At 46.5% G+C, this 25,593-nt stretch overlaps 1 protein-coding gene and 1 long non-coding RNA gene across 3 annotated transcripts in view; one reads left to right on the plus strand and one right to left on the minus strand.

Annotated features, from left to right (window-relative positions):
• Nucleotides 1-11,299, minus strand: part of LOC135023902 (sodium/hydrogen exchanger 2-like) — a 148,554-nt gene extending 137,255 nt beyond the window's left edge. The window contains exon 1 of one of the 2 annotated variants that reach the window (XM_063953426.1): nucleotides 11,054-11,299. In XM_063953426.1, the coding sequence (XP_063809496.1) occupies nucleotides 11,054-11,285 (232 nt within the window). In that variant the 5' untranslated portion in view covers nucleotides 11,286-11,299. Of the gene's footprint in view, nucleotides 1-10,832; nucleotides 10,891-11,053 lie in introns of those variants that run through there. The other variant, XM_063953427.1, reaches the window with a different exon arrangement.
• Nucleotides 11,300-11,432: 133 nt separating this feature from the next.
• Nucleotides 11,433-25,593, plus strand: part of LOC135023928 (uncharacterized) — a 37,421-nt gene continuing 23,260 nt past the window's right edge. The window contains exon 1 of the long non-coding RNA XR_010220821.1: nucleotides 11,433-11,518. This is a non-coding gene — a long non-coding RNA (uncharacterized LOC135023928). The remainder of the gene's footprint in view (nucleotides 11,519-25,593) is intronic.

Here is a 25,593-nt window from a genome sequence, read left to right on the forward strand (position 1 = left end):
CAGAATGACTAGGGATGAAAAATATTGTTTGAATCAATACTGTGTCTAACTGTTCTTGTACAATTCTATTTGACACACCAAAAAAATTATTTCATTTTACACACTCATTTATTTGTTTGGAATTAACGTCAATATTTAATTCTGTTTTACTTTCTTTCACCCTTAAAATTGCTTCAGATGAAGTGCGATAGTGAAGAAATCAAACCATTCATCTCTATACACAATAGTCTGAAAAAATGTTTTTAAATACTTCTTGCATTTTTAAAGTTTACAAGGATTCAGAATATACGGAACTTGGAAGGAATATCTTGATTTTCAAAGACGTGAATTTGGTGAAAATACTTTACTTTTACAGAAATAATTACAGTGGTGGTTTCTTACTAAGAACCCTGTCACGATCCGGGTATCTGGACGCCATTTCTTACCCATCAGATGCCTCCTACGGCTGGCTCAGCGCTCCAGGACCGGATCGCATCTGTTATCCTAATGTTCACATTCCTGCATCCTCTCCTGTCTCTCTGAGACACTGTCACAGTAACGCCTTATTACATCTGGCATGGCGTCTCCCGCGGCCTCCGCCGCCGTCCCTGAGCTTCTGCATGCAGAGTGTCAGAGTGGCGATTACGTCAGCCGCGGCCTCCGCTGTGTCCGCGTGGTTGGATGTGCACTTGTCAGCCTGGCGTCTCCTGTCTCCAGTGGCCGGCGCCGCCATTACTGTTTTCATTACCACATGGATTACAAACCAAACTTCCCTCCAAGTGTCTGCATGGGCGCAGCCATCTTGGATTCTGTCAGCTGATCATTTCCTCCAATCTGTTGTCAGTATTGTTAATCTGCATAATTGCCTAGCCAATCCCTTCCTTGCTGCAGGTATAAATACACTGTGCCTGAGCAAGGAAGGCGTCAGTGCTTTGGTTGTCAAACCTAGTTCCTGTTTGTCTCTCTCCTGTGATTGTCTTCCAGGTTCCAGCTCCTGTCTCAAGACTTCCACCATAGAGACCCGCACCAGCATTCCACCTGCGGTGTAGCCTGACTCTCCAATCCATTGTGGATTCATCTGTTTCCAGCTACAACATTACCTGCTTCCAGCTCAGCTTCCAGCAGAGTACAGCTTCCCTTAAAGGGCCGGTGTCCTTTCTACACTTTACCACTCTCCACCGGTATTATTATTTCTCCGCTCTCAAGTTCTACATTTCAGTTCATATTTCATCGCTCCCAAGTTCATTTATTATTTAACTGGTTCCAGCCAGTATCCACTCCGTGCTAACAACAGTCTGGTTCCAGCCAGTATCCACAGCAGCTGTTTTATCTTCAGCAACCCAGCTTTTCCTGGAACACCAGCTGGCACAATCCTGGGTTATCTCCATTGCTACAGTCGGGCCTGGTAAGGACTTTCCATCTAGAAGATCATAAGAACTATCTCACACTACCAGTGCCCTGTGGCTCCTGCCATCCTGTAGTACCCAGGAACTGTATTTATTCTTTGCTGACTTTTACGTTTTCTTTTACTGCTGCTGTGTTGCGGAGTTGTCATAATAAACATCATTGACTTTTATCCAAGTTGTCGTGGTCACGCCTTCGGGCAGTTATTATTCATGTTACTTACATGTCCAGGGGTCTGATACAACCTCCCAGGTTCCGGTACATCTCAGCCCCTACAACTGAGGCTGCCTCCCGTCAGCTCAGGCCCTCAGTTGTGACAGTAAGCACTGACCTAATGAATCCAGCCGGAGACCAGGATCAAGCGGCCAGGCCGATGCAAGAACTGGCAGCCCGACTAGAACATCAGGAGGCTGCACAGGGCCACATCATCCGCTGTCTCCAGGATCTCTCTACTCGGCTGGATGGGATTCAGACAACTCTCCGTGGATCAGGCGCGTCTGGTGCGTCAACCACAGTGACTCCAGCTATAACCCCACCCACCTTACCCATTTCTGCTCCACGTCTTCATCTTCCAACGCCAGCAAAATTTGACGGATCTCCAAGATTCTGCAGGGGATTTCTCAACCAGTGTGAGATTCAGTTTGAGCTACAACCTGGCAATTTTCCCAGTGACCGTACAAAAATTGCCTACATTATTTCTCTTCTCAGTGGCTCAGCCCTTGATTGGGCATCACCGTTATGGGAGAGGTCCGACACCCTGCTATCTTCCTACACTGCCTTCGTGTCAACATTCAGGCGCATCTTCGACGAGCCAGGCCGGGTAACCTCAGCTTCATCCGAGATTCTCCGTTTACACCAGGGGTCACGTACTGTAGGACAATATCTGATACAGTTCCAGATCCTGGCATCCGAACTGGCATGGAACGACGAGGCCCTGTATGCTGCATTCTGGCATGGCTTATCTGAGCGTATTAAAGATGAGTTAGCTACCAGAGACTTACCTTCTAAGTTAGATGAGCTAATCTCACTCTGCACGAAAGTTGATTTACGTTTCAGAGAGAGAGCAACTGAGCGTGGAAGATCATCTGCTCCAAAATCTTCTGCTCCTCCTCCTCGTCAACTGTCACCATCTAAAGATGAGCCCATGCAACTTGGCCGTTCCCGTTTAACTCCTGCTGAGCGCCGAAGACGCCTCTCCGAGTTTCTCTGTCTCTATTGTGCAGCTCCGTCTCACACCATTAATGCCTGTCCCAAACGTCTGGGAAACTCCAAATCCTAGCTCGCCAAGGAGAGGGCCGGCTAGGAGTAATGATCTCCTCTCCATCTCCTCAAGATTGTAATCTCCCAGTCTCGCTTCAAGTTGCTCAACGTTATCGGAACGTCATTGCCCTCCTTGATTCCGGAGCAGCTGGGAACTTTATTACCGAAGCCTATGTTAAACGGTGGTCCCTACCCACCGAGAGACTTCCTTCATCCATTTCTTTAACTGCCGTGGATGGCAGCAAAATTTTTGATGCAGTTATTTCTTTAAGGACTCTACCAGTTCGTCTGAGAGTGGGAGTTCTTCATTCCGAACTTATTTCTTTTTTAGTGATTCCAAGAGCCACACATCCTGTGGTCCTGGGCCTTCCATGGCTCCGTCTTCACAATCCTACAATTGATTGGACGACTACGCAAATCCTGGCATGGGGTTCCTCCTGTGCTGAGACATGTTTGTTTAAAGTATTGCCTGTCTGTTCTTCCTCCCCCAGGTCGTCTGATGTTCCACCTCCTCCATATCAAGATTTCACGGATGTGTTCAGTAAAGCTTCTGCTGATATCCTTCCTCCTCATAGAGAATGGGACTGTCCGATTGATCTCGTTCCAGGGAAGGTTCCACCTCGAGGCCGAACTTATCCGTTGTCTCTGCCTGAGACGCATTCTATGGAGGAATATATTAAAGAGAACCTAGCAAAGGGGTTCATTCGACCTTCTTCTTCTCCAGCCGGCGCAGGCTTCTTTTTTGTAAAAAAGAAAGATGGTGGTCTGCGGCCGTGCATCGACTACAGAGGTTTGAACGACATTACCATCAAGAACCGTTATCCTTTACCCCTGATTACTGAGCTCTTTGACAGAGTTAGCGGAGCTACCATCTTTACAAAGCTGGACTTGCGAGGTGCATACAATCTCATCCGGATCCGTGAGGGTGACGAGTGGAAGACCGCCTTTAACACCCGTGACGGACATTATGAGTACCTCGTCATGCCCTTCGGATTGAGCAATGCTCCAGCTGTCTTCCAGCATTTTGTCAATGAGATCTTCAGAGACATTCTATACCGTCATGTCGTGGTCTATCTAGACGATATCCTCATTTTTGCCAACGATTTAGAGGAACATCGTTTTTGGGTTAAAGAGGTTCTGTCCCGTCTCCGTGTCAATCATCTCTATTGCAAATTAGAAAAATGCGTCTTTGAAGTCAAGTCCATTCCGTTTCTAGGGTACATTGTGTCCGGTTCCGGACTAGAGATGGATCCTGAGAAACTACAAGCAATCCAAAATTGGCCGGTACCCTTAACCCTCAAAGGGGTCCAGAGGTTCTTAGGGTTCGCTAACTATTACCGAAAGTTTATACGAGACTTTTCCACCATTGTGGCGCCTATTACTGCTTTCACTAAGAAGGGTGCTAACCCGTCCAAGTGGTCTGAAGAAGCCATGCAAGCATTTCATCTTTTAAAACAAAGGTTCATCTCTGCGCCTGTTCTGAAACAGCCTGACATCGACTCTCCTTTCATCTTAGAGGTGGATGCCTCCTCCGTTGGAGTAGGAGCGGTGTTATCTCAGAGGGCTAAAGATGGCCATTTACACCCTTGCAGTTTCTTCTCCCGGAAGTTCTCCCCAGCTGAGCGCAACTATGCCATTGGCGACCAGGAGTTGCTAGCCATCAAGCTCGCTCTAGAAGAGTGGAGGTATCTGTTGGAGGGAGCTTCTCATTCAATCACAATACTTACAGACCACAAGAACCTTTTATACCTGAAGGGCGCACAATGTCTCAACCCTCGTCAGGCCAGATGGGCACTTTTCTTTTCCAGGTTCGACTTTAAACTCCAGTTCTGTCCGGGCTCTCAGAATCGCAAGGCCGATGCCCTTTCCCGCTCATGGGAGCAAGAAAATGAGTCAGAGCCTTCAGACAAGCATCCTATTATAAATCCGTTGGCATTCTCCACGGTAGGGATGGACTCTACGCCCCCATCAGGGAAAAGTTTTGTGAAGCCGATGCTAAGGAAGAAGCTCATGCATTGGGCCCATGCTTCCCGTTTTGCCGGACATACAGGTATCCAAAAAACCCTGGAGTTTATCTCTAGGTCCTATTGGTGGCCAACTCTGAAAAAGGACGTCTTGGAGTTTATTGCATCTTGCCCAAAGTGTGCCCAACATAAAGTATCCCGCCAGTCGCCTGCGGGGCAACTGGTTCCACTATCCGTTCCCCGTCGACCATGGACCCACTTGTCGATGGATTTCATTACAGACTTACCCATGTGCAACAAGTTCAATACCATCTGGGTGGTAGTTGACCGGTTCACCAAGATGGCACACTTCATTCCTCTCACCGGTCTTCCGTCAGCTTCCAAGTTGGCTCAAGTATTCATACAAGAGATCTTCCGACTCCACGGTCTTCCTGAAGAAATTATCTCAGATCGAGGAGTTCAATTCACAGCCAAATTCTGGCGAAGTTTATGTCAAGTCCTCCAAGTCAAGCTAAAGTTTTCCACGGCTTACCATCCTCAGACCAATGGTCAAACCGAGAGGGTGAATCAGGACTTGGAGGCCTTCCTCCGCATCTATGTGTCCTCCTCTCAAGATGACTGGGTTCAATTACTTCCCTGGGCCGAGTTCTGTCATAATAACCAGTATCATTCTTCATCTGCTTCAACACCATTCTTCACTAACTTTGGATTCCACCCTAAAGTTCCTGAGTTCCAACCGCTTCCAGCAACTTCTGTTCCCGCAGTGGATATCACCTTGCATCAGTTTGCCAATATCTGGAAGAGCGTACGATCAGCTCTGCTCAAGGCATCGTTCAGGTACAAGAAGTTTGCGGATAAGAAGCGTCGAGCAGTTCCTGCTCTCAAGGTGGGTGATCGGGTATGGTTATCCACGAAGAATTTGAGGTTAAGAGTTCCCAGTATGAAGTTTGCACCTCGCTATATCGGTCCTTTCAAGATTGAACAAGTCATCAATCCTGTTGCTTACAGACTCCAGTTGCCTCCCTTCTTAAAAATACCCAGGACATTCCATGTTTCCCTGTTGAAACCGCTGATCTTGAATCGGTTTCATTCCTCACTTCCTCCAACTCCGAAAGTCCAAACTCAACGAGGCGTTGAGTATGAAGTGGCCAAGATCCTGGACTCACGTCACCGTTACGGTCAACTACAGTATCTTATTGACTGGAAGGGTTACGGCCCTGAGGAACGTTCATGGACCAATGCTTCTGATGTCCATGCTCCTGCCTTGGTCCGGAGATTCCATTCCAAGTTTCCTCAAAAGCCAAAGAAGTGTCCTGGGGCCACTCCTAAAGGGGGGGGTGCTGTCACGATCCGGGTATCTGGACGCCATTTCTTACCCATCAGATGCCTCCTACGGCTGGCTCAGCGCTCCAGGACCGGATCCCATCTGTTATCCTAATGTTCACATTCCTGCATCCTCTCCTGTCTCTCTGAGACGCTGTCACAGTAACGCCTTATTACATCTGGCATGGCGTCTCCCGCGGCCTCCGCCGCCGTCCCTGAGCTTCTGCATGCAGAGTGTCAGAGTGGCGATTACGTCAGCCGCGGCCTCCGCTGTGTCCGCGTGGTTAGATGTGCACTTGTCAGCCTGGCGTCTCCTGTCTCCAGTGGCCGGCGCCGCCATTACTGTTTTCATTACCACATGGATTACAAACCAAACTTCCCTCCAAGTGTCTGCATGGGCGCAGCCATCTTGGATTCTGTCAGCTGATCATTTCCTCCAATCTGTTGTCAGTATTGTTAATCTGCATAATTGCCTAGCCAATCCCTTCCTTGCTGCAGGTATAAATACACTGTGCCTGAGCAAGGAAGGCGTCAGTGCTTTGGTTGTCAAACCTAGTTCCTGTTTGTCTCTCTCCTGTGATTGTCTTCCAGGTTCCAGCTCCTGTCTCAAGACTTCCACCATAGAGACCCGCACCAGCATTCCACCTGCGGTGTAGCCTGACTCTCCAATCCATTGTGGATTCATCTGTTTCCAGCTACAACATTACCTGCTTCCAGCTCAGCTTCCAGCAGAGTACAGCTTCCCTTAAAGGGCCGGTGTCCTTTCTACACTTTACCACTCTCCACCGGTATTATTATTTCTCCGCTCTCAAGTTCTACATTTCAGTTCATATTTCATCGCTCCCAAGTTCATTTATTATTTAACTGGTTCCAGCCAGTATCCACTCCGTGCTAACAACAGTCAGGTTCCAGCCAGTATCCACAGCAGCTGTTTTATCTTCAGCAACCCAGCTTTTCCTGGAACACCAGCTGGCACAATCCTGGGTTATCTCCATTGCTACAGTCGGGCCTGGTAAGGACTTTCCATCTAGAAGATCATAAGAACTATCTCACACTACCAGTGCCCTGTGGCTCCTGCCATCCTGTAGTACCCAGGAACTGTATTTATTCTTTGCTGACTTTTACGTTTTCTTTTACTGCTGCTGTGTTGCGGAGTTGTCATAATAAACATCATTGACTTTTATCCAAGTTGTCGTGGTCACGCCTTCGGGCAGTTATTATTCATGTTACTTACATGTCCAGGGGTCTGATACAACCTCCCAGGTTCCGGTACATCTCAGCCCCTACAACTGAGGCTGCCTCCCGTCAGCTCAGGCCCTCAGTTGTGACAAACCCATAATAAAGTTTTTACAAATCACTACTGGGCATGGAAGTAATATACCAAGCAGCCGAGTCCAAGTGATAAGTCTAACTATGGAAGATTCCAGAGATGAGAAGCGGTGAGCGTAATTATTGTGGAGATGCCAGCATTGGTACTCCCATATGAAGAAATGAAGCCTACATTTCAGCGAATGACTTGCCGTAAGATAAGGTTGAATTATCTCTATGATGGACAGCCTTGCCCAGCACTATCTATAACTGCATAATTATACAAAGCAACACAAGCTCTCATGTCAACACTGCATGTCAATAAAGGTGGCGTCAATCAAGTGATTAAAAAACAGGTTTTTCCAGGTAGAAAATGAACTAGCTTTGATATAGCTGAACGGCACCCTTGGCACTAGGTTGTAATGACGGAAAACTGTTGTACCCAACTCTTCACAATATTTATGCCTTCAGAGTATTACAATTCTTGTGAAAGGAACAGAATTCTTCCATCACTTCAATCTGTCTAGGAAATATATGTTGCCTCTGCGTGCAATGTGCATGCTCAGAATATGGGTGCACACAAGTACTAGAATGCAAGTCGTTCGCACCTAAACAAACAACCAGATCAGCTGTCCCCTCACCAGAGCAATGTTGAAAAGATACGGGGCTTTAGTATCCACCGCTGATACTTGCAGTGACTTGGATACTAAGGGGTACGTTTACTAAGAGAAGTGAGCCAGTGGAGAAGTTGCCCATGGCAACCAATCAGCACTGAAGTAACATCTATAATTTGCATACTATAAAATGATACAGAGCTGCTGATTGGTTGATGGGGACATTTTTCCACTGGCTCATTTCTCCACTCTTATCACTGCTTAGTAAATGTACCCCTAAGTTGGCACTGCCAAATAGCAGTGATTGATGAACAGACCCCTCAGACTGCAGCCCCACATTGACCAGCATGAGTCAGATTCCGCTGAGAGAGGAACCCCCTGATGCAAGTTTCCTCATTAATAGTGTTAACTAGCCAAACCTGTTTATCATTGGGGCCTTGTGAGGACCTCAGGAGCAAATAATGCTTTTAAAAATTACTTCTTAGCTGCTATTGAAGTTTCTTCCATTCATTTTAGTAACTCATTTATTTTAATTGGATTTCTGCAGACTGAAACCTTCATTAAAATGAATGGGATACTGAAATGAATTTAAAAAGCTCCATGTCGCAAAAGCATGCAAATGTATCTAGTTCATTTCAAGGCAATGTGCGTCACTACAGCTGCTGTGCAACGACTCATCCCAGCATGCCCTGCCAAAGTTTTGCTGTTAAGGCGTGCTGAAACTGTGGCAGGGCATGCTGGGATGTGAAGTTGCAGAGTGCCACACGTTGCCTACCCCTGTACTAATGTACCATAGGGTAAATCGTCTAACACTTTTTTTTTCCAGTAGAGCACAGCTAACAAAATATACAGTATTTAACTTACTCATAAATCATTTAATTTTGTTTTTACTACAGTTTCTTAAATACCAACAGGTTTTTTATAGATGATTACTGCAATTGCTGTGCAGTCATAAAGTGTTATTTATGAACACAATTATTACAGAAGGTCATATTACACTGCCTGGGATACTCACTGACATTTTATGTTACAGAGAAAACATAATTTGGTGAGAACATGACCTAAGTAAAAAAAAATACTGTACAAATGTACTTTATTTGGGCTGTAGGCCTTACTGAGTGAGGACTATTTGAAACAAGTCACCTTGTAAATCCAGAAGCAACATAAAAGACCTCTTCATATGACAGGTCTTGTCAATAGGTAAGATTGTTTCCTGGAAAACACAAACCACATGACCTACATTGTGTTGTGTGGGATATTTGTCCTGAAGTAAAGCTTTTGTAAACTCCTACGTCAGACTGTACAAGTTGCATAAGGACAAGCTGTAGGGCAGACAACTATTATGGGGTCTATTCAATGCATGTCGGATCCTCTCCGATGGAGAGGATCCAACAGTGCAGTTAGAGGGCATTTCCGACAAGTTTTGCCCATTTCCAACAATGCTAATCAGCATTGTCGAAAACGGGCCAAAAAACTGTCGGAATCGGACGATAATTCGACAAAACACATGGACCGGCGGCTAATCCACCAATCCACGTGTTTTTCGACAAGTCGGAATTGCCAAGTCGGAAAAACGGCAGCTCCATTGAATAGGTCAAACCCTGATTCGACCAAAAAAAGTCAAAAACTGCCGTCTTTCCGACTTGGTGGCGGTTCCGACTTCAATTGAATACATCCGATAATCTCTTAAATAACAGAAATTCTCTGCTTCTGTACTTTATTAAATACCACACATCTTATTGTTTTCAAAACGTTTTCATTTTAATCTAATAGGTTTCCAGCTATAGTAACTACATGTGAATAAGGAAAGCTGTCTACAATTTAGCAATTTAAACATGTACAAAGTCTAAAAGGTTCTCCTTTGTAGCATCACTTTGCATTTAGCAGCATCAGCTCATTAGATAAAGTGATAATTGATATGCATTTCATAATTTTAGAAGCTAAGCAACAACAATGAAAAATTACAAGAAGGTTTCTTTGCGGTGTTGTGACACTGCATTTAGCAGCATCAGCTCATTAGATAGTGTCACAACACCGCAAAGAAACCTTCTTGTAATTTTTCATTGTTGTTGCTTAGCTTCTAAAATTATGAAATGCATATCAATTATTAATTTCCAATAACCTGCCAACAAATACTTACTTCTACAGTAATAATTTATACAGTGCCTAGCAAGACCTGTGCCCAGATTTATCAAGACTTGCAGAGTTATAAATTGCACGGTGATAAAGTACCAACCAACCAGCTCCTAACTGTCATTTTTCAAACACAGCCTGTAACGTGGCAATTAGGAGCTGATTGGCTGGTACTTTATCACCGTGCAAATGATCTCTCTCCATGCTTGATAAATCTGGACCCTTGTTTTTCTCAGTACTGGGGATGTTTATTCAATATAACCATTTTAACTATAACAGTACATGGTAAATGAAGGTTGAATGGGAATGAAATGAAAAGTAATGTGTAAAAAGATGACTGCAATGAACCCAAATAATCATTAACCAAACACAGAAGGGACATGCTTTATAAAGCATCCCAGATTTTGTCAGGTTTTATATAACCACAGGTCTCTCAGGGAAGTTTTCAGAGTGAATAAGTAATAGGGCAACAATTGCATTTAAAAATAAGAGTGTGGATTTTAGTGCCATGACAAATGTAAATGATGTGATAAACTGCGGATAGAACCATGACCGTCTCATCTGTACAGGAACTTATAAGGGGAATTAAAATGGTCTGTAATGGAAACCAAGGCACCCTAAAGTTGATGAATAATATAGATATAGCATGCACACAATATCCTGTATGTGATCAACATAATACATATATTGTACACCATGCTACATATATACATATACTGTACAGTTTCATAGATGCTATTATTATTATTTATTTATTAGTTTGCAAAGTGTCAAACACATGAAAGGGTGGATATCCTAAAAACAGAGTTCACTGTATATAATTATAGAGTGATTGTGTAATAATCACCTGCCGGCTTGGCATGCACGCTTACACATGCTGGTGTATGATTGCTAGATTGCGTGCTCCCTGCTGCCCAACTGTTCCTCCATACAGTAACACGAGCAGTGTTTCTCTAGACAGTAACACGAGTACCTTTGCACAGGACATTTCAGCTCCTGAGTGACAGAATCACCCGTGGAACAGTGGCAGCAGACAGTTGTCGCAAGGAAGACATTGGATCTACTCACCGATCTTAGCCAGGGAGGCCAGCAAGATCCAGAGTGTGATCTCAAAAGGAACCTGTACATGGGGGTAGTCCAGGGTGAAGACTGGCAGCCGGGTCTCGACAGGGGTGACGGCATGGTGGGGCACGGTGTGCAGCTCTGTGCTGGGAGCAGAAGATGAGCTGGCTAGCCGGGCTAGTGTGATGAGGCAGAGCAGCACAGGAGAGAGCCCGGCTCTGGCCACTCGGGGCATCATGTTACAGTATCAGTGCACACAGGCAGAGTCTGCCCGGGGTAGATGCATCCAGTCCCCGCACTCCCCAGCAGCCTAGCACCACTGACACATAACGCCGGCACTGATTGGGGACTGGGAGACCTTGCGCTGACTTCCTGTCTTGTCTCCTGGAGGCTCCCAGCGAGAACAGGTGCTGAGTGCGGACCTGCCCACCGGCCCTGGCACAGCCCGGCGACCCCTCCCCTCATGCATATGTAAGTATAGGGCACTGGCATCAGATCACAGGGGGTGACCGCGTAGCTGCGGAGTGTTAACTAAAGGAACGATGGAGACTAGAACTACAGAGAAAGTAGCATTGTTCTCATTACCATATTGTGCTGTAATGTAACATGTCTGACGTTCTTGTTTTATACAGTATGTGCATTTTGTTTGTTGCCACACTGCACATAAAGTAGGTAAGACATCAAACTGTTTTACGTCTGAAAACATTTCTGTATTTCATCACCATTGTGTTACTGTATGTTAAGGTACACATCTTTTTCATTCATTTGTACATTGTAGTCCTGTAGTAATAATAATAATAATAATAACAACTAATATTAATAATAAATGTTGTGAGAGAATCACACAGGTAAATTAGGTATTGAGCATACCTTCCTACTTTCATGGTGGCAGACCACGCCCGAAATCATGTATTTATCATGCTGGACGCTTGCCCTGTTCTCATGTAGCTGCTGACCAGCCACCAGCCTCCCCCTGAACACTGGGCACTGCTACCCACAGGTGGGACAGTCCCAAAAAAAAGAGACTGTCCCATTAAAATCGGGACAGTTGGGAGATATACTTGCATGATGGTTAGGTCTTGAGTAATGGGTAGCTGCAAGAGGGATAGGGCTGAAGTTTCAGGAACAGGGCTGATCCTGGGTATACGTTTATATCTATTTTTTGTAATGTATGACAGGGCAGGCTGCATCATGCACTGTAGTTTGCATGCAATGCATCCAGGGACGGCACTTCCATTATTCAGCTTTATGCAGCTGCCTAAAGGCGTCTGGTCCTGGGTAAGCAGGCTGCCTGGATGAAAAATTAAGGATGTCTCTTCTAGATCAGGGATCAGCAACATAAAGATGATATCTATAGACAGCTGCCGCCTGGTCTGGGGGGTACGAGTGCAACGAAGTCCCTTGCGGGCTCGCTGCGCTCTCCACGCTGTGGGCTCGGTGGCGAGCTGCACTTGCCACAGGTCCTATTCCCACTCTGTGGGTGTCATGGATAATAGTCCCTATTGGTTGGCATGCCGACCATCAGGATAATGAGGGTGTGGGATGTAGGTAGTCTCCTGACCGCCAGTCACATAACTACATCCCCTCCATACGCTTGAATAAAATTGCAAAAGACAGCTCTCCCGATAAGAACTGTCTTTTTGTTTATGACCTGGTAGTCCTATCTGCACATGCATAGGCTGACGCACACACCGCAAGGGACACTGGGAGGGATCCTTCTCGGTTCACATTGCAATAAGAAGTACATAGGCTTCTATTAGGCAACACAATCTACAGATAGCTTTGCCTACCAGGCCAGGCTCCAGAATGTATCACATTCTGGGGCTTAGTGCATAAGAGAAATGCGACCAAACCGGAGAAAACTGAATTCCAAAGGTTTGATTGCATTTTTAGCTTTGATGCATCCCACCCTGATTGAATCTGAGGACAGGATGCATCAATATCCAAAACTGCCAATTTCAAAGGACTAGCCGCATTTCTCATATGCACCAAGCTCTGGAATAAGACCAGGTAGCCAACACCATCTGTAGATGATGGTGCGTGATAGAAGCCTATGGGCTTCTTAACGCAATGTGCACTGAGAGGGATGCAATCAGAACCCTCCCAGTGTCCCCAGCGAAGCATGTGTCAGCAGCAGTGCTTTCTTTGCAAAGGACAGCTCTTATCAGGAGGGCTGTCTTTTGGGATTTTAATCAAGCATTCAGCGTTACTAGACCCGGTTATGCTTGCGATCAGTGGCAGAACGTATCGCATGCAAAATACAATGCTTGATGCATCCCGCCCCCAAGACAAAAGCTAGGAATAAAGAAGACAAGCTGTAAGTATCATCCAAGACAAAAGCTAGGAATAAAGAAGACAAGCTGTAAGTATCATCCAACAGTTTTGTCACTCTGGCGTGGAGTAGGAAACTGTAAACCTGGACAGGTAAAAAAGACAAGAATATCATTCACAGATGTTTATATGGGTTGGATACGAAATCCTGACGCATCTTGGTAAGTATATTAACCCTACCCATAACCCTAAACTAGCCCCCCAGCAGCTTAACCCTGTCGAAGTCGAAAATATTGCAGCCATACGCACCAAGTACAAACACCACACAGATGGCCTCCGTGCGCGTACTTGTTCTGCCGTGTGTGCACATACTCGCAAGTTGCGTATGACCGCTCACGCGGTGGTGCGTATTAGCGCGTGGTATGAGTAAATACGGTAGCATTTGTGTTTGCATGGAAAAGCCACAAAGACATATTTCATATTTAATCCACATAGTGCACGATTTACACATAGCCTACATGCACCACACCAGCGAGTTATAATTGCTTGAAAGGTACAATAACAAAGCAATTTACCTTTACAGGATATGAGGGGACAGAATTAGGTTAGGAGGTGGTGTTTGGTATCTAGCTGTACAGTATATTAAGAGCAATATTCCGGTAGCAGTTTGCAGAAGATAGCACGCTCCTGCGCATAAATATGTGCAGGAACAGAATATTAATATTACACTGTATTTACTGTACTTTGATATTCGGCGGGAACCCAGTCGAGACCATCTGCAAGTGCACCTGAACCAGGCATCGTCCACCTATTCAAACCTATGACCCCTCCTGTACTGTAAATGACTAGCCCTGTGACCTATGGGTGAAGCGATTACAGTTTCTATTGTATCATGAAATGGACAAATGTATAAAAAGCCACGCTGCCTGGCCGGCCACACATTCTCTGAAAGTGATGTATCTTGATTGACCGAGGACCGGGAGCGGGTGGCGTTTGCGAACAAACGTATGTATCATTGATTGTAGCCTGTATCTCTTATTGTGAATTGTATTACTATTGTAACCCCCTGTTAGTAAATAACTGTTGGTGGGTCGGATCCCAACTTATTTAAATACAATTGGTGTCGTGTCCCTTTCCTGCTAAGGTTTAAGGCGTATTTCAGCCACACTTGTAGCTGCATTGTGCTTACAGCGTGTCGATGTGTGTGTACGCAAAGTGTGTACTTTGTACGTCCGTTGCAGCGTGTGTACGCAAAAGCGTACAGGGTACGTGCCTTAGTACACTAACTGGGTAAAAAGTACGTAGGTTAAGGATTACATCCAGCAGCGGCTAGGGTTTTAGTGTAAAAGGTATAGCTTTTCTGTCCTGTATGTTAATCAGCTTTAACAACCCTAAGCACCCCTGCAGCCTATCCCTAACCTTTCCCACCCCCGCAGCCTAACCCTAGTGCCTAACCCTAACCACTGTGCTTACCAGCAATATCTGTCGGGATTCTGTCCATCAGGATTCCACTGTTGGTCTTCTGACTATCAGGTTCCCGACTGCTGGGAGTTTGACCGCATCCCGTTTATAGATGTATTGCTATCACTCATGTATTATCAAGTGAACCCAAAGTTAAAAAAAGTTCCAAATTCATTTTTTCTTATTGTCTGATACTATAACCTATTGTGATGAAACAGGGGTTAACTTTAGTACTATGGAAGAACCTCATTTCATACAGTATGGACTTTGGTCAGTGTACTTTTTACCCCTTATGTAAGAGGCCCAAGATTGAGGGAAAGCTGTCACCAGAAATTTTCAGTACAGGTTAAGTTGCTGGTACACGCTGTACCGATAAACCCACTATGTGTATGTTATGTATAAAGTAAGCTTAGAGAACGATTCAAATAGCCCCGAGGCAGCTTATATTTGAACATTGCTTAACTCTTAGTAGATGCAGAAAAAAAAGTCCATTCCAAACTGCAGTTCACAGTGAAGGCCCACTGCTTTAAGATCAGAGTGTAGAAATGAGATTCAACATTAAAGGCAGGGCTGGCAATACCATTAAGCAGCTGCCTAGGGTGCTAGCCTCTGGAGGACGCCATAGAACCCGCCTAACCCCCTCCCCCCCAAAAAAAATAATTTAATAAATAAAGGAGGCATCTTTCTGTAACATGGTACTGGCAGGATTGAATTATGGGTGGTGCAGACAAGAGAGAGACAGTGAGCAAGTAGCATAGAGATGTAGATTATAACCTCTCAAATAGGTCCTCCCTCTTCCTGTATCTGTACCACAAGTGTGAGGCCAAATTTATTAGTAAGCGAATATATACTTTGGCACCCCAGAATACTTTTGATGAGAAAATTAAGGGGTCATGGGAAAAGCTTAGTTGTAGTGCTCCTTATGCATTAAGCCCTCAGTAGTAGTGCCCCTTACACTTTATGCCCACCATAGTGGTGCCCCTTACACATTATGCCCACAGTTGTAGTGCTCCTTACACTATGCCCACAGTAGTAGTGCCCCTTACACATTATGCCCACAGTTGTAGTGCCCCTTAATCATTATGTCCACTGTAGTATTACCTGGTATGTGCCCCTGGATTGTGCCTGCCCAGAGGCTCACAGAGCAGGAAGTGTTATTAGACTGTTTGAGAACCACTGACCTAAAAACACACTCTCTATAGGGGTGTTGAGATGGCAAGGGGGTGAGTACTAACTACCTGGCCCAGATTTGTTAGACAATCCCAGCCCGTGTCATCGGCTAAGGGGTACATGCTCCCTCTGTGTGGATGCCTTTACCCCCTGTACAGCTGCAAGGAGGAGGGGACATTAGGATGTGGATGTGTGCACTTAAGAGGAAGTCTCTCCCCATAGGTGCCAGCTGCTGTGGAATGGGCCCTGACTTCTGCAGATCATATTCACCCTCCCTCTGCACATTCACTCCCACCACCCCAACAGCACCCAGACAGGGAGAGGGAGGATGGCAGTACATGCCCCCCTGGGCTCGCTGCTTATTACTGCTCTGGGACACATAAAGCAGAACCTGGAGCAATGGAGGAGGTCAGTGTGCCCCCTTCAGGGCTGGCGTCCGGAAGCGACTGCCTTCCATTGTCTCCTATATTTACGATTTTACGCCCCTGACTGTGAGGGAGATTTGAGGACAGTGAATAACTCTTGAAGGATGGTAAGAACTGTTTTGAATATGTTGGGCTTTAGATATCATTAGGACATACATGTAGGAATAACAGTCAGATAGTTGGTTATACAGATGTAAAACAATATATGGGCTCTTCAAATTAAATAATGTGGTAATACTGTATACTGTAAGTTAGATTATGAAAAGAAAAAGCAACTGTAAAAGCTACTATACAATATACATCTGGAAGTCTATAGGCAATAAAAATGCAGAGACAAAATCAGTAAGGCGCTCACAAGTAGCTGCTAGTTTGAAAATAATAGTATATGTCATATATATGTGCAAGGCAGCGAATCAGTTGAATTTGTACAATTAATGCATTATTTTGTAGACATCGCATGTGTATGTGCTGACACATAAAACAAAGATCTAACAAAGATCTAACCTCACACTTCAAACAGAGGGCGTGTTTCTGGATGAAGGTGGATCGCACAATGTTTAGCAAATGGTGCATGCATCACATCATGCATTCGTAACTTAGACCAATTCCGAGTGATTCTGAGTCAGCTGCATCTTAGACGCTTCTCATAGGTCTGAATGGACACTACTGGGTGGCAATGGGACTATAGTAGATCACTGCAACCCCTGGTAGGCTGGATTAAGCCTTTGGTGGGCTGGGGCACTTAACACAGGGAGCCCTCCCCCATGTCATCACCAGCGCAGGTTCTACTGTACCTGCTCACCCTGACACCAGGATTGCTGCTACGGGTAGTCAGCGGCTGGAGGTGCAGGCTACGGAGTTCGGTATGGGTCCCCACCAGGTTGCAGCCGTGGTGCTGCAGGGAGCGGCGGTCAGTGCGGCGCAAGGGCCTCTCTCCTGGGTGCAGGATGCAGCGCGGGGGCTTCTCTCCTGGGTGATGCCAGGTGCATGGAGCAGTGGTCGGCGCAGTGTGGTGGTCTTTCTCTGGGGGCTGCCGGCAGGGGCTGGCTGGCAACTTTCAGCCTGGGGGCAGACTCAAACAAGTGGCCCAGCTGCTGGAGCATCCTCTGCCTACCTCCACAAGCGGTGGTCAGTGTGGCGCAGAAGCCTCTCTCCTGGGTCCTGCCGGGTGCAGGATGCGGTGCGGAGGCTTCTCTCCTGGGTGCTGAGAGCAGCGGTTGGTGCGGCGTGGGGGTCTTTCTCTGGGGGCTGCCGTGTGCAGAAAGCGGTGAGTCGGTGAGGTGTGGAAGCCTCTCTCCTGGGTGCTGCCAGGTGTAGAGTGATAGCCCCAATCCGTGCAGCCAGGTGCGGGCCGCTGTGATAGGTGCGGGCCCAAGGCTGGACCCCAGGAGAGAGCCCCAGGGACGTCTGTCAGCATCCAATCTGTGGTTGCTGGCGGGGGGGCCTTAATCCGGCTCTGCCTGGGAGTGTCATTGAGATGTAGATAGATTTGCAGGCTATTCTGAGGTGACTGCATGCAGCAATCTGGTCAGTTTCAGTTTGATCTCCTGCACCATGGATGATGATCATTCTGATGATAATGATGACAGCTGCTTTCACAAGCAGAGGACTGGGAGTGGTGCGGCTCAAAATAGATGGAACTCCAAGCAAATATTTGGGTGCCATGGAAGTAGTAATGGCCGCAAAGTGCCTTTGGAAGGATTAGAACAGCTGCACTTTATAATCACAAACACTCCAATTTACCTTTGCACTCCATAGAGGGGATACATATGATATCCCGGCAGATGTGATGCCGGCTATCACTATACCAACAGCGGCATCCAGCCTGGCCGGAATCCCGGCAGCGAGTCCCCTTGCGGGCTTGCTGTGCTCGCCACGCATCAGGCCTGGTGGCTTGCTTTGCTCGCTACAGGTTCTATTCCCACTCGGTTGGTGGCGCGGATCCACCAACTGAGTGGGAATACCATAAGTGTGTCGCGATTTCGGGTGTCGGTATTTCACTTGCTGTTGCGTTTCCGGCGTCGATCTCCTGAACGCGATAAATTGACTGCATCCCCCAGAGAGGAATACCTGTTTGGTTTTGCCTTGCAAATGTTTGCTGCTTTAAAAAAAAAGTACAAGTTCGGCCAGAGTCTCGGAGCTCCGGCCGTCTCGCAAGCCATTACATCCAGCCCAGTATCTTTGAAAATGTAAATAAATATAGCTATGTACAAACAGTATCAGTACTCATTCAGTGAGGCTGCAAATCTTCTACACTAATGTAAATATTAACAAACTATTTATTAGTGATACAGTACATACTAGGGGTGATCTTCAGTTTTCCGGCTGTCGGGATCCTGGCACACAGTATACCAGCACCGGAATCCCGACACCCTTTTCTCCCTCTAAGGGGTCCATGACCCCCCTGGAGGGAGAATAGATAGCGTGGCGCACAGTGGGCTCTTTTGCGCTCGCCCAGCTGTCGGTATGCCGGCGGTTGGGATTCTGGCGCTTGTATGCTGGCCGCCGGGAGTCCGTCCGCCGGCATACCATACTACACCACATACTAGTGACAGCTTTTGTTGGGCAGCAGATCCTGCACAGTACAGACAACCAATGTATAGCTTTTAAACACACAGTTACCACCATGAGTCTCTTTTTCTGAATTTGTGTCAGTAAAAGTCTCTGTCGCGTCAACCAATGTAATGTGGCTTTAATTGTTTCCCGAAATCAAATAATGATGCAAATTATGTGAATTAATATTGTGACTTCAAAGCAAAGGTGACACTGCCTCCTGTGTGACAGGAACATTGGCAGGCCAGGGCTTATTTTACTTCATTTGAAATATAATCACATGAAGCTACAGTAGTGTCATTTAGCTAAGGAGATGATAAAACTGGAGGATGAGTAATGAGATAATAATAGTACACCTTTACTTAGTAAGACAGTAAGATGTGCTACATTTATAGCCTGGATTGTTTTCTACAACTTATGTTTGCTTATGAGAGAATTTGAATAATATTTGATTATAATATTTATATTATTATTATAATATTTGAATATAAATACTCATGTAGCAGAACATATATTACATACATTGAATGTGAGGATTTAGATTAGGAGAACATTAAAATAATTGATGCTAAGAGGTGAGGTATGAAAGCTGTTAATTGTTTGGGGATCTAGAGAGGCAATAATGATTGTTATTGAAAGAAGTATGATAAAAAACTTTGGAGGGTTTGTGCCAGCAGAGCAGAAGTGTCTGTGTTGTGCTGCAACTCCCTTAATTTAACTATATTAATGGGTAAAGGAGTTCAGGACAGGCAGGCATCTCCTAGACTGAGATCAATGAGCTTGCAGCTGTGTCTCTACTGCACTGAATATCAGTATTTATCACAGAATCTGCAGGAATTTGTTGAGTATATCACTTACTCATTAAGGTGGCCACACAAACTGCAATATTGCAGACAATGGGCCTGGTGTAGAGTACAAGTCTTATATTGCATAAAATTTTAAATAGCTTGCTCTTCTCAATGCTATATTATTATCCTGAGGAAGCAGACGTGAAGTCTGTGAAACGCATGGGTGTGGTATGGAAGGTGGATAGTAACTAGGTCGACAGTGTCTAGGTCGACCACTATTGGTAGACAGTAACTAGGTCGACAGGGTCTCTAGGTCGACACGGTATTTAGGTCGACATGGTTTAGGTCGACAGGTCAAAAGGTCGACATGAGTTTTTTAATGTTTTTTTGGTGTCGTTTTCTTCATAGAGTGACCGGGAACCCCAATTAGTGCACCGTGTCCCCTCGCATGGCTCACGAACTTCGGGCAATTACCGTTTCAATCGTAGTCCATGTGGATCGTTAACTATGAACAGGTTAAAAAAAATTGTGAAAAATGCATGTCGACCTTTTGACCTGTCGACCTAGAACATGTCGACCGAGAGACCCTGTCGACCTAGAAATCCTGTCGACCTAGAGACCGGATCCCGAAACGCATAGCATTAGCAGGTTAAATTTAGGTATTGCACCTCACACAGGGTTAGGGAAAGGGGAAATATACTTACTGGAATGCTGAAGGACTGCAGCTCTCACCTGGAAGTGACCCACACCACTGCCTGGACCTGGAAGAAGACACAGGAGCCATGACTGCTGCTGGAAGCAGGTAAAAAGCCACTAGACCACCAGGAATTGGTTAACAGCTCACTGTGTCAGCACATGCTCCAGGTAGACATGAGCATGCCGACGTGCTGCATGTGAACAGTCTGACTCTTTCAATACTCTCATGTCGACCTGATGACTGTCAACCATTTATACCATACTCATTGTAGCATGGGTGACTCCAAACAGCAAATGTTGTACAATAATTTTTGATCTTTATGATAAACTAGTGTTTGCCTGTGGCTTCGCTGACGTGGATGTCTGTTATTGCTCAGTAGAACTAATTTTACAAAGACAGTAGTGCCATCTAATATTATGATGTATATTTTATATTGTAGACATTGATCACAAAATTAATTTTTCTCATACGTCCTAGAGGATGCTGGGGTCTACTTCAGTACCATGGGGTATAGACGGTTCCACAGGAGCCATGGACACTTTAAGACTTTTCAAGGGTGTGAACTGGCTTCTCCCTCTATGCCCCTCCTCTAGACCTCAGTTTAGAAAATGTGCCCAGGCAGACTGGATGCACTCCAGGGGAGATCTACTGAGTTTCTCTGAAAGACTTATGTTAGTTTTTTTATTTTCAGGGAGGACTGCTGGCAACAGTCTCCCTGCTTCGTGGGACTTAGGGGACAGAAGTAGGAACCAACTTCCTGAATAGTTTCATGGCCCTGCTTCTGGCTGACAGGACACAATTAGCTCCTAAAGGGTACTGAACGCTAGCTGCGGCTATGTGCTTACTCCCACAGTCCACCGTCATCCCCCTTATAGAGCCAGAAGTCAGAAGACAGGTGAGTGTAAGAATGAAAGGATCTTCAGACATTGAGACGGCTGAAAGGTACCGCGCAGCGGGCGGGAACGCTGCGCGCCATGCTACCCATCACACACAGGCACTGCAGGGTGCAGGGCATGGGGGGGCGCCCTGGGCAGCATGAAACCTACTAAAACTGGCAAAAATAAGGGGCATAAGATGCTGAGGCACAGTCCTACCCCCGCCAATATAAATATTAGTTCAAAAGATCTGAGGGGAAACGCGCTATTACGGGGGCGGGGCTTCCTCCTCAGTCAGCCAGCACACTGCTCAGCGCCATTTTCTCTCCCTCCAGGCTGCAGAGAAGAACGCTGGTCCTCCTCCACTGCTGAACTAAGTATGAGGGTGCTAAACAGGGGGGGCACAGTGAAATTTGGTGCTATATATATATATATATATATACAGGGCCGTAACTACGTGTGCCAAGTGGGCTTGGCACACAGCGCAGTTGCCCTGAGGGCGCACGGCCAGCGGCATGTAATGAGTCAAATTGACTCATTACATGCCGCCTCTGCTGTGTGCGCCGTGCGCCGCCACGCTGTGGAGGGAGAAGAGAGCACAGAGCAGCGCCGGGCAGCGGACAAGGAGGAGGAGGGAGGGGGACTGGAGACGCAGCAGCGCTATTTCATTGTAGTAAGCGCCGCTGCAGCAGCCCCCTCTCCTTCCGTATTGGCTGCCCGGCGCTGCTGTGGATGCTGGGATGCAGTTCCTTCATCCCAGCATCCACAGCAGCGCCGGGCAGCCAATACGGAAGGAGAGGGGGCTGCTGCAGCGGCGCTTACTACCAATGAAATAGCGCTGCTGCGGCTCCACTCCCCCTCCCTCCTCCTCCTTGTCCGATGCCTGCACAGAGGGAGCTGCACGAGGAGCCTGACTGCCAGCGGGGAGATGGTAAGTATATCTCTCTTTCTACCTCTCTTTCTCTCTCTCTCTCTCTCTCTCTCTCTCAGGGGGACGCCGTCTGCCATAATGTGTAAAAAGGGGGACTGCCTGCCGCAATGTGTAAAAAGGGGGACTGGGGCTGCCGCAATGTGTAAAAAGGGGACTGGCTGCCGCAATGTGTAAAAAGGGGGACTGGGGCTGCCTCAATGTGTAAAAAGGGTGATTGGGGCTGCCGCAATGTGTAAAAAGGGGGACTGGGGCTGCCGCAATGTGTAAAAAGGTGGACTGGGGCTGCCGCAATGTGTAAAAAGGGGGACTGGGGCTGCCGCAATGTGTAAAAAGGGGGACTGGGGCTGCCGCAATGTGTAAAAAGGGGGACTGGGGCTGCCGCAATGTGTAAAAAGGGGGACTGTGGCTGCCGCAATGTGTAAAAAGGTGGACTGGGGCTGCCGCAATGTGTAAAAAGGGGGACTGGGGCTGCCGCAATGTGTAAAAAGGGGGACTGGGGCTGCCGCAATGTGTAAAAAGGGGGACTGGGGCTGCCGCAATGTGTAAAAAGGGGGACTGTGGCTGCCGCAATGTGTAAAAAGGGGGACTGGCTGCCGCAATGTGTGAAAAGGGGACTAGCTGCCGCAGTGTGTAAAAAGGGGGACTGGGTGCCGCAATGTGTAAAAAAGGGGACGCTGTCTGCCGTAATGTGTAAAAAGGGGGACTGTCTGCTGTAATGTGTAAAAAGGGGGACGCTGTCTGCCGTAATGTGTAAAAAGGGGGACTGTCTGCTGTAATGTGTAAAAAGGGGGACACTGTCTGCTGTAATGTATAAAAGGGGCTCTACCTGGTGTAGTGGCGTTACTGTGCAGCGTAATTTGAATAATGGAGACTACTGTGCACCATAGTATGAATTTCTATTATTTTGTGGCCACGCCCCTTCCCCATAAAGCCACGCCCCTATATATATTTTGCACGCCTACGGCGCGCACTGCCCCTGTCTTACATGGGGGGGCGCCAATGTAATTTCTTGCACATAGCGCTAAAATGCCTAGTTACGGCACTGTATATATACATATATAATATTGTGTGATTATAAAAGCGCTACAGGTCTGTGGACATTTTGTGTTACACAGACATTTTATTACTGGCGCTGGGTTGTGAACTGGCAAATCCTATCTGTGTCCTTCTGACAGACTTTACTGTGGGTCTGTCCCCTATAAGTCTCGGAGTGTCTGTGGTGTGATTGTGCACGTGTGTGACATGTCTGAGGCAGGGAGCTCTTCCCCTGAGGGAGCCATTTTAGGGACACAGAGTTGTAATGTGGTGGCACTGCCGACCCACCATGAGCCTGAATGGGTGAAAGAATTACGTGATAGTGTGAATCATATCAGTAAAAGATTAGATAAGTCTGAGTCTCATGCAGAAAGCTGGAGAAAATCAGTGGAAGATGTCATTTTTAGTGGTTCTGCTTTTTCATCCACAGGCGTCACCTCTGGGTCACATAAAAGACCATTTGCACAAATAGTACAAACTGATACCGACACAGACTCTGATTCCTGTGTCGACACTAGTGATTCCAGGGGAATAGATCCTAAATTGGCAAAAAGCATTCAATACATGATTGTTGCTATAAGGGAGGTTTTGGAAGTTACGGAAGCCCCTCCGGTACCACAGGAGAAGGCTTATTGTTATAAAGAAAAGAAAATTCATGTAACTTTCCCTCCTTCTCACGAGCTAAATACTCTTTTTGAGGGAGTTTGGGCAATCCCTGAAAAGAAATTTCAGAATCCCAAAAGGATTCAGGTTGCTTATCCTTTCCCGGCAGAGGACAGGAAAAGGTGGGAGTCACCCCCAGTTTTAGACAGTGCCCTATCACGGTTAACAAAAAAGGTGATTCTCCCTGCACCTGGGACGGCTTCACTAAAGGAGCCGGCAGACCGCAAGTTGGAGACTGCATTAAAATCTATTTATGTGGCCAATGGTACACTGCTCAGGCCCACCATTGCTTGCACGTGGGTGAGTAGTGCTATAAAAAAATGTTCCGATAACTTGTCATCTGAAATTGACACGATAGAGACGAGATACTCCTAAAGTTAGGTCATATTAAAGACGCTGTTGCATACATGCTAGAGGCCATGAAGGATATTGGGCTTTTAGGTTCAAAAGCCGCTACCATGGCAGTCTCGGCTAGGAGGGCGTTGTGGATTCACCAGTGGAATGCTGACGCAGATTCCAAGAGAAATATGGAGGCTCTCCCGTATAAAGGTGAGGCCTTGTTTGGAGATGGGCTGGATGCGTTGGTCTCTGCGGCTACCGCAGGTAAGTCGACATTCTTGCCTTATGCTCCAGCACCGACAAAAAAGACACATCACTCTCAGATGCAGTCCTTTCAGCCCAACAAATACAAAAAGGCCAAAGGTTCTCCCTTCTTTGTAGGTAGAGGGAGTGGACAAGGAAAAAAGTCTGCAGCGTCTCCCGGATCGCAGGAGCAGAAGTCCACCCCTGCTTCTGCCAAATCTGCAGCATGACGCTGGGGCTCCCTTCCCGGAGTCCACTCAGGTGGGAGCATGTCTGAAATTTTTCAGTCAGATCTGGGCTCAATCTGGCCTGGACCCTTGGGTTTTGCAAATAGTGTCCCAGGGATACCAGCTGGAGTTTCAAGACGTCCCCCCATGCCGATTTTTCAAATCGACCTTGCCAGCTTCTCTTCCAGAAAGAGAAGTAGTAAAGGCTGCAATTCAAAAATGATGTCAGAATCAAGTCATTGTCCTGGTACCCTTGTCACAGCACGGAGGAGGTTTTTATTCAAGCCTCTTTGTAGTTCCGAAGCCGGACGGCTCGGTCAGACCAATTCTGAACCTAAAATCTCTGAATCTCTACCTGAAAAGGTTCAAGTTCAAGATGGAATCTCTGAGGGCAGTGATTTCCAGTCTGGAGGAAGGAGATGTCATGGTGTCGGTAGACATAAAAGACGCCTACTTACATGTTCCCATTTATCCTCCACATCAGGCTTATCTGAGGTTCGCAATACAGGATTGCCATTACCAGTTCCAGACGTTGCCGTTCGGACTCTCCACGGCACCGAGGGTATTCACCAAGGTGATGGCAGAGATGATGGTCCTCCTTCGACAACAAGGAGTCCATATAATTCCTTACCTGGACGATCTCCTGATAAAAGTGAGATCCAAGGAATGGTTGGTGCAGAACATTGCACTCTCCCTGTCAGTGCTCCAACAACACGGTTGGATTTTGAATTTTCCAAAGACACAGTTGGAACCAACGACAAGATTGTCTTTTCTGGGGATGATACTGGACACAGAAGTTCAGAGGGTATTTCTTCCAGTGGAAAAAGCTCTGGAGATCCAGAAAATGGTCAAACAAGTTTTGAAACCG

Source organism: Pseudophryne corroboree, chromosome 2 (genome assembly GCF_028390025.1).
Source record: "Pseudophryne corroboree isolate aPseCor3 chromosome 2, aPseCor3.hap2, whole genome shotgun sequence".
Classification (NCBI taxonomy): Eukaryota; Metazoa; Chordata; class Amphibia; order Anura; family Myobatrachidae; genus Pseudophryne; species Pseudophryne corroboree.